The sequence below is a fragment of the Lagenorhynchus albirostris genome, chromosome 20 (assembly GCF_949774975.1).
Source record: "Lagenorhynchus albirostris chromosome 20, mLagAlb1.1, whole genome shotgun sequence".
NCBI classification, from domain to species: Eukaryota; Metazoa; Chordata; class Mammalia; order Artiodactyla; family Delphinidae; genus Lagenorhynchus; species Lagenorhynchus albirostris.
In genome coordinates this window covers 9,018,160-9,026,298 of record NC_083114.1, presented here as the reverse complement: position 1 = coordinate 9,026,298, position 8,139 = coordinate 9,018,160, and the positions used below count along the sequence as shown (strand labels likewise).

The 8,139-nt window shown below is 51.8% G+C and overlaps 2 protein-coding genes across 3 annotated transcripts; one reads left to right on the top strand and one right to left on the bottom strand.

Moving 5' to 3' along the window:
* Positions 1 to 499: 499 nt before the first annotated feature.
* Positions 500 to 2,138, bottom strand: SAT2 (spermidine/spermine N1-acetyltransferase family member 2). 2 transcript variants are annotated; one of them, XM_060133317.1, is made up of 7 exons: positions 1,833 to 2,138; positions 1,611 to 1,662; positions 1,391 to 1,474; positions 1,190 to 1,291; positions 1,007 to 1,047; positions 762 to 873; positions 500 to 677 (listed from the first exon to the last, which is right to left on the bottom strand). In XM_060133317.1, exons 1-7 carry the CDS (start codon positions 1,896 to 1,898, stop codon positions 628 to 630), a joined length of 507 nt encoding a protein of 168 aa, XP_059989300.1. In that variant the 5' UTR covers positions 1,899 to 2,138; the 3' UTR covers positions 500 to 627. The 2 variants fall into 2 exon arrangements, with proteins under 2 accessions (XP_059989300.1, XP_059989299.1); XM_060133316.1 differs by having other exon boundaries at positions 500 to 873.
* Positions 2,139 to 3,228: 1,090 nt separating this feature from the next.
* SHBG (sex hormone binding globulin) lies at positions 3,229 to 7,653 on the top strand. The gene is given in 9 exon segments (XM_060134656.1): positions 3,229 to 3,350; positions 3,516 to 3,607; positions 4,721 to 4,854; positions 4,857 to 4,909; positions 5,813 to 5,974; positions 6,210 to 6,369; positions 6,486 to 6,622; positions 7,020 to 7,227; positions 7,481 to 7,653. Coding segments are annotated over 9 exon segments (1,233 nt in total). The 5' UTR covers positions 3,229 to 3,236.
* The last annotated feature ends 486 nt before the right edge of the window (positions 7,654 to 8,139 follow it).

Genomic DNA, 8,139 nt, shown 5'->3' with positions numbered 1-8,139 from the left:
AACCTGCATTACGAAATATGATGAAAGTAGGAAATGAACCTGTTTCCCTTCTTGTCTCCATGCGTCCTAAAGGTTTGTTTTGGTTCTGCTGAACTGAAAATAAAGGCTTTGTGACTTTTGAAAAAGAAAAAGCACTCGCTAGGTGAGTGGATTTTTTGAAAAGTTGGGGCCAGTGGTCCTTCCCAGTGTCCCTAAAATGCCACCACCAGGTGGCAGCCTGCTCCGTCTGTTGAGTCGGTGGGCCTGCCTCAGTCTCGGATTCTACACAGCCCAGTCCAGACACTGGAGGCCTTTGTCTGGGTCCCAAGCCCGAGCAACAAGCCTGATATGTGTGCTAGAGGCCAGAGTCAATACTCTGGTCCATTGTGGGTGAAAGTCATCTTAGGCCCACTTTTATCCCCAGGAGCAACATCCACTGACCAGAAGACACTGAGGAAGGGTCGTAATAGCTGAAGCTTGTCACATCCTCAATTCCTCCACCCAACACCACATCAACACATGGGAATTCTCATTTATTTTTCACCCTTAACAAGGAGGTGGGAAGCCTTGCCTCTTCCTCACCTCTGTTCCTTCCGTCTGGGAGTATTCACTTCCAACCCTCCTTCCCTTCCTTCAGGGAGGCCTTGGTCAGTGGAGGCAGTCTCTGAGGACTGCTTGAGCTGGTGGGGATGAAGAAGCTGAAATAGAGATCCCCAAGGGATGGCGTCACTTTCCTGCCAACTCCCTCATCGCCTCTCCTTCAAAGCGAAAGCAGTGCCAACCTTCAGCTTCCGTCAGATCTTGGGCTCCTAGGGCCTTATACAAGTCCATAGCCCCCTTGTTCCAGTCTAGGACTGCCAGGCGGAGCTGGGAGCAGCCCTTATCCAGGGCCACCTGTGGGAGAAGACACCACTCACTTTCCTGGGTCAAAAAGGAAAAGACTTGCTCGCCCTCCATTCAACCCAGGTGCCTCCCATACAGCTTTGCTTTGCCAGGGCCCAGCCTGTAGCCCCATCCCTCTCCTCACCTCAGCCACTTTTTTGATTATTTTGGAGCCAATCCCCTGACCTGATGTGGGGAGAAAAAGGCAAAAAGAGGGATCGTCTGAGTTGAAGGGGACCAGAAAAGACCATAGGCTAGGATTAAGAGGCAAGGGATGGTGGTCCAGTCTATAGGTTGCTTTTCTCCCATCCCGGCCTCTGCCCAGTACCCCGATACTCTGGCTTCACGTAGATGTCTTCCAGATAAATGTTTCGTCCCTTCCATGTGCTGTAGATGAAGTAGTATAGCCCATAGCCCACCACACAGGGCCCTGAGAGAGAAAAAAAGAAGGGTCAGGCCGCTGGGCACCTGGGGGAGAGACCTTTGAGGCTGACTGGACAGGGCACCTCTGAGGTCAGGGTGCTCTTACCCTGTGGCTCCCCGGGCGCAGGAAGAATCTCTGCTACCAAACAGTGATAGAAAGGATTCTCTCCAAAGCCATCTGCTCTCAGGGCTGCAGAGATCGGAGTTGTGACAAAGAGATAGAGAAAGAAGGCCTGGGTGTGTGCCCAGTCTGGAGTTACTGCCTGGGGAACCCATCCGTCACTTCCACCCCAGCCTCCGTCAGGACTCAGGTGTTGGGCCCGTACCTTCTTCACTGATCTTCACCTGGTCTGAGAGTTTCTCGTACTCAGCGAGTTCCTACAGCGTGCGGACAAAGGCTAGATTAAGGCAGGAGGGCCTCACTGCTCCCTAAGCAGGAGCCCTGGGCGCGCTCCTCCCTCTGCTCCCACCTCCTCCTTCCCGTCCCCACTCCAGCAGCGCCGCTCTGACCCCCTCTGGGACCCCGGTTTCCGGCCCGCAGCCCTCACCCGAATCAGCCTCAGGATATTTCCACAGTCTCCCTCCTTGGCTTCTCGGATCAGCATGGAAGCCATCCCGATCTCCACCGTCTGGAACCGAAGTCCAGGATCCCCACTTCCGTTCTGCAGGACCGGACGAAGAGCAACGGGGACCCTTTAAGGGGCCTCCAAATTCGGATACCAGAAAGCCGGGGGAGTGGTGGGGAGCGAGGTGGTGGGGGCGCCGCGGGCTGGGAAGCAGAAGCTCGATTCCGGCTGCCGCGGGGCGGAGAGAGTGGTGGGACTAGCGGTCCGCACGGCCTGGTAGCCCCTAATTTCGGGCCCCTACAGCGCGCACCTGCCAGCCAATCAGCTTGCAGAGCAGGCATGTCCCCGCCCCCCGCGCACCCGCCGCCCCCCAGCTCTAACCCTATGGCCGGGTCTCTCGACCGCACACCCCGCAGGGGTCAAGGCTGGACTGCCGAGGCTTCCTCGTTGTTGTTATCTGGGTGTTCCAGCCTCCGTTGGAGAAACTCCACGGCTCAAAAGATACCTCCTTCTTTAACTGAAGTGTGCAGTGATACCTCCTCTACCTTTCACCCCAACTCACCCATTCCAGCCCATCCAGACTCGGGGTGAGCCCCAGGACCTCCAACTCTTGCCTACTGGCTCAAAGTGTTACTCCTCTTGGGGGCATTTGTATTTTAAGATGGATCAGGGAGAGGGTGATGAATTTCTACTGGTAAATGGTTAGGCCTTGTAGTCGACGGCTAAGAGAAGATAATGGGGGGGGAGGGACCAGGACTCTTAGTATCCACTGAATCACACTCAGAGACAGTACCTCCCTATGCAGCAAGCCTCAGAGGCCTGGGAAAATACTAAGGGAAGAGCTCAGAGCAGATACCAGGCACTGTGCCTGTATCATCTCGATTCATCCTCATTCACAGTAACTCTGGAAAGTAAGTATTTTTCACATTTTGCAGACAAGGACACTAAAGCACACAGGTGGGGTGACTTGCCCACAGTCACCCAGCTAGTATTTGGGATTCCATGTCTCACAGCTCTAGGCCTTATGGAGGATGCTACTTGGGGATCTGGGCATGTCTGTTTCTAGATCTCATGTTTGTCCTCAAGGCAGCCTCCGCAGGTGGGCAGAAGGCTTGGAGGACCCAGGTCAGGCTCTAGAAGGAGAGGGGAAGTGAGGTGTCCTCTCCCAGCTCAGAAACCTTCTCAGCAGTGGGGGAGGGTAGTGGAGGAACTCTGTTCCTCACTCCATTTGTCCTCAGAGGGGCCGTAGGGTCAGTGGCCCTGTCTCCTGCCCCCCCTTCTTCCCCCGGGGCAACATTTAACCCTCCACCAACCATGTGCGACGCTGCCTGCCCCCACACATTTTCCTCAGAGTTGTCTGAGGCACAGAGAGGACCGCGGCTGATTATGGAGAGCGGAGGTCCACCGGCCACATGGCATGGGCTGCCGCTGCTGCTGCTACTGCTGCTGCTGCCTCCCAGCCCTGAAGGACGAGCCGTGAGACATACTCTCCCCAGACAGGTGCAGGAGCAGGACAGGGCGCTAAGCCCTGTGTGTGTTTAAGTGAGCTACACTTTAGCTCTGCTCTCTTCGTTTCTTTCCTCCTCTGGCCTTATAGCAGTGCTTCTCCCTCCTGTCTGTCTCTGGTACGTCTTATTTCAGCTTGTTTATTTTTCTCTCTGGCAGAGGACTCAGGACCGGCCTGCTCTGCACCTCAGCAATGGCCCTGGACAAGAACTTGTAACCATCATGACCTTTAACCTCACCAAGATCATAAAGTATGGGGTTGACCTAATTCTTTGACCTAGTCCCCTGACCTCACCCTCTCTCCATCAGCTCCTCTCTCTCTTTTTTTTTTTGCTTTATTTAATTGAAGTATAGTTGATTTACAATGTTGTGTTAGTTTCTGGGGTACAGCAAAGTGATTGAGTTTTATATATATATATATGTATTTATGATACATGTTATATATATACATTCTTTTTCAGGTTCTTTTGCATTATGGTTTATTACAAGATACTGAATATAGTTTCCTGTGCTATACAGTAGGACCTTGTTGCTTATTTTTATTTTCCAAAAATATTCTTTATTGAGGTCATTGCTCCTAAAACAGAAGCAAAAAGCAGAGACCAAACTTGGTAGTAAGATGTGATTAAAAAAAAAAAAGATGATAAAATATAAGTTGGCACATTTCAAGGAATAAGCAACAGAAGTTGCTTATCTATTTTACATATAGTAGTTTGTATCTGTTAATCCAAACTCCCAATGTATCCCTCCCCACCTTCCCCTTTGGTAGCCATGAGTTTGTTTTTTTATGTCTGTGAGTCTTTCTGTTTTGCAAATAAGTTCATTTGTATCAGTTTTTAAATTCCACTTGTAAGTGATAGCATATGGTATTTTGTCTTTGTCTGATTTACTTCGCTTAGTATGATAATCTCTAGGTCCATCCATGTTGCTGCAAATGGCATTGTTTCATTCTTAAATATTTATTTATTTATTTGGCTGTGCCGGGTCTTATTTGCAGCATGTGGGATCTTCGTTGCGGCATTCAGGATCTTTAGTTGCCGCATGTGGGATCTAGTTCCCTGACCAGGGATGGAACCCAGGCTCCCTGCACTGGGAGCTCGGAGTCTTAAGTACTGGACCACCAAGGAAGTCCTTGTTTCATTCTTTTTCATGGCAGAGTAATATCCCATTGCATACATGTACCACATCTTCTTTATCTATTCATCTATCGATGGACCTTTAGGTTGCTTCCATGTCTTTGCTATTATAAACAGTGCACCAGCCCCGCTCTGTTCCCTGTCTCCCTGTACTCCAATTCCCTCAACCTCACATCTATGCTCAAAGAGCACACCCCATACCCAGTCTTTCCTTCTGTGTCCTTCCAGAACCTCCTCCTCCTTTGAGTTTCGGACCTGGGATCCAGAGGGAGTGATTTTTTATGGTGATACCAATCCAGAGGATGACTGGTTTGTGCTGGGACTTCGGGATGGCAGCCCTGAGATCCAGCTTCATAATCACTGGGCCAACTTACAGTGGGTGCTGGACCCCGGCTGGACGATGGGAGGTGGCACCAGGTAAGCCAGATCTGGTCCTGAGGGAGGGGTGTCTTGAGCTGGTGTGAGGAAGGGAATGGAACCAAGTTATTGGGCATCTCTTTACCATTGTCATCTCATTGAATCCACACAAAAGCCCCATGAAATTGCTTTTTTTTTTTTTTTTTTTGGCCACACCTCTTGGCATGCGGGATCTTAGTTCCCTGACCAGGGATTAAACCCGTGCCCCCCACAGTGGAAGCACAGAGTCTTTTTTTTTAAATATAATTTAATTTATTTTTTTGGCTGCATTGGGTCTTTGTTGCGGTGCGCAGACTTCTCATTGTGGTGGCTTCTCTTGTTGCGGAGCACGGGCTCTAGGCGTGCAGGCTTCAGTAGTTGTGGCACACAGGCTCAGTAGTTGTGGCTCACGGGCTCTAGAGCGCAGGCTCAGTAGTTGTGGCTTTGTTTCTCCAAGACATGTGGGATCTTCCCGGACCAGGGATCGAACCCATGTCCTCTGCATTGGCAGGCAGATTCTGAACCACTGCACCACCAGGGAAGTCCCGGAATTGCAGAGTCTTAACCACTAGACCGCCAGGGAAGTCCCAGAAGTTGCTATTCTTGTCCCCATTTTTTCAGAAGGGAGTTCTGAGGCTTTGTTAGTATGTAAGGGACAAGTCCAGAGTGAGCTGCGGATGCCAGCTGACGCTTCAAGTACGTGTTCTTTCTGCCATACTAGACTGCCTCTGGTAGGTTCAAGTCTTTTTTCGTAGATGGTTGCTCAGCAGTTAGTTGTGATTTTGGTGTCTTCATGAGAGGAGGTGAGCTCAAGTCCTTCTACTCTGCCATCTTCAGTATGGCATTTTCTAGACTGCCTCTGAAGAAAGTGGTGGAGGCAGGCCCCAGGAACCTCTGATTCTTCTTCTCTTTCTCTTCTTGCAGGTGGAAGTGAAGATCCATGCAGATTCTGTGATGCTAGGGCTGGATGGGGAGGAGGTGCTGCATCTGAGACAGGTCTCTGGGCCACTGGCGCACAAACCCCAGCCCATCGTGAGGATTGTTCTGGGGGTGCTGCTCTTCCCTGCCTCCAAACTCTGGTTGTGGGTAGCTGCGTCACAGGGGCAGGAACCATGACCAAAGCTCGTAAAGCATTGCTGGCTGGGTGGCCGTGGGGGTCTAAGTCCACACTTCAAGGAGGGGGTATGGGGTGAGAGCTGCATGGGGGAGGCCAAATGCTTGCATCTTGGAGGGGAATAAACAGGGTGGGAGTCTGGGACTGGTGCTCAGATATCCTGATTCCAGCATCCCCCGCATCTTCCCTTCCCCACACGGGCTCCAGCCGGTCCCTGCCTTGGATGGCTGCCTGCGCCGGGAAGACTGGCTGGACCAGCAGGCCCAGACCTCAGCATCTGTCCCCACTAGTCTCAGAAGCTGTGCTGTAGAGTCTCAACCTGGGATATTCTTCCCGCCAGGGACTGGTGCAGAATTCAGTCTCGAAGGTAAAGGTTATTTTCCCCTCCATGGCCAGCTCTGTGTCCATTTCCCTCCAGCATTAGCCCCTTCCCTCCATGAATCCCCAGCCTTCAGACCTCAGGAGGGTCATTTCTCCCCCCAGACATTCCCTGGCCTCATGTAGAGCCCTGGGCCTTCTCCTTGGACCTGGGACTCCAGCTAGCAGCAGGCTCAGGCCACCTCCTTGCCCTTGGGACCCCAGAAAACCCTTTCTGGCTCAGCCTCCACCTCCAAGATCAAGTAAGAGGGAGATGCTGCCTGCATTCAGTGGAGCCTGGAAGCGGTGGGAGAAAAGGGGACTCTAAAATGTCAATATTACGAAAAAATAAAGAAAAATAAAATAAAATGTCAATATTACAATGGTTTAAGGGTTGGGGTGGGCGGGCAGAGACACATATTAAAGCTGCCCACAGCAAACAGTGACTTGTAGTTAGATTATATATTTACCTGGGGAGGGTGTGGTTTTATAGAAGGCCAAGCCAGGAGAGTTAAGGCAGGATGGAGGTGGTGGGAATGGCCAGTAGATAGACTGCATGGCTAAGAGACAGAATTAAGGCAGCCAGGGTTGGGGCCACATGGAGCAGATGCAGTTCATTCTTTCCTCCCCCACTTATGTCCCTTCCCACACACTCTGCAGAAAGTGGTGCTGTCTTCTGTGTCAGGGCCAGGGCTGGATCTGCCCCTCATCTTGGGGATCACTCTTCAGCTGAAGCTGACTGTGTCCAGGGTGGTTTTGAGCCAGGGGACAAAGAAGGAGATCCTTGCTCTGCCTCCCATGGGCCCTGCCCCCCTCCTCAACCTCTGGGCCCAAACACAGGGGCGTCTCTTCCTGGGGGCTTTGCCAGGTAAGAAAGTGATGTTGAAGTTTCTCAGCACACCATGGGAAACAGCTAAGGGGAGGGGAAGAGGTGGGAAGGGATGCATTTTTAGGGGAAGGAAATCTCTGCGAGGGAAGAGGAGAAGGCCATAAGAAGAGAGAGGATAAGGGGACAGTGGGAGGAAGTGCTTTAAAAACTTTAGGTTAGAGGACTGGAAAAGTGGGGAGGAGCTTCTGGACCACGGCCACCCTAATGCCTCCTCCATACTACCTCGCTGTAGGAGAGGCCTCTTCTGCATCCTTTTGCTTGGATGGCCTTTGGGCACAAGGCCAGAGGCTGGACATGGACCGGGCCCTGAGCAGAAGCCAGGACATCTGGACTCACAGCTGCCCCCAGAGCCCAGGCAATGGCACCGACACTACCATTACATCCCCACCTAAGAACCTCCTTTGAATGTCACTCATTCATTTATTTAACAAATATTTACTGTGCATCTGCAATGTACCAGGCACTGTGCTGAGCATCGGGTTGCACTGATGAGCAAAACTTACCCTGCTTCGGGACTTCCCTAGTGCAGGTGGTTAAGACTCCGAGCTCCCAACGCAGGGGGCCTGGATTCGATCCTGGTCGGGGAACTGAGATCCTGCATGCCGCACATGGCGGCCCAAACAAAGCAAAACAAAAAACTAACCCTGCTTCCTGCCCTCTCTGTGCTTGTGGTCCCCTGGGGGAGGCAGGCATCCATCAAAGACTAACAAGTGAGTGGATAATTGGAAACTCTGATATACGCCATAAAGGAGCAGTCAGGGAACTGAGAAAGCTCGAAGGCCAGTGGCCTTGACCTAGGCTGGGGATCGAGGAGGGATTCCTGAGGAAGTGGTGACTTCTTAGGCTGAGATCCCAGCAACAGCACCCACAGACACACACACCCCAGTTGCG

What these genes read in the sequence shown, in the direction of transcription:
- SAT2 (XM_060133316.1), bottom strand. Translation starts at nt 1,898, where the DNA reads ATGGCTTCCATGCTGATCCGAGAAGCCAAGGAGGGAGACTGTGGAAAT. An exon ending in ATATCCTGAGGCTGATTCGG is followed by an intron (nt 1,663 to 1,832) that starts GTGAGGGCTGCG and finishes CGCACGCTGTAG; the next exon opens with GAACTCGCTGAGTACGAGAA. An exon ending in TAATCAAAAAAGTGGCTGAG is followed by an intron (nt 874 to 1,006) that starts GTGAGGAGAGGG and finishes CTTCTCCCACAG; the next exon opens with GTGGCCCTGGATAAGGGCTG.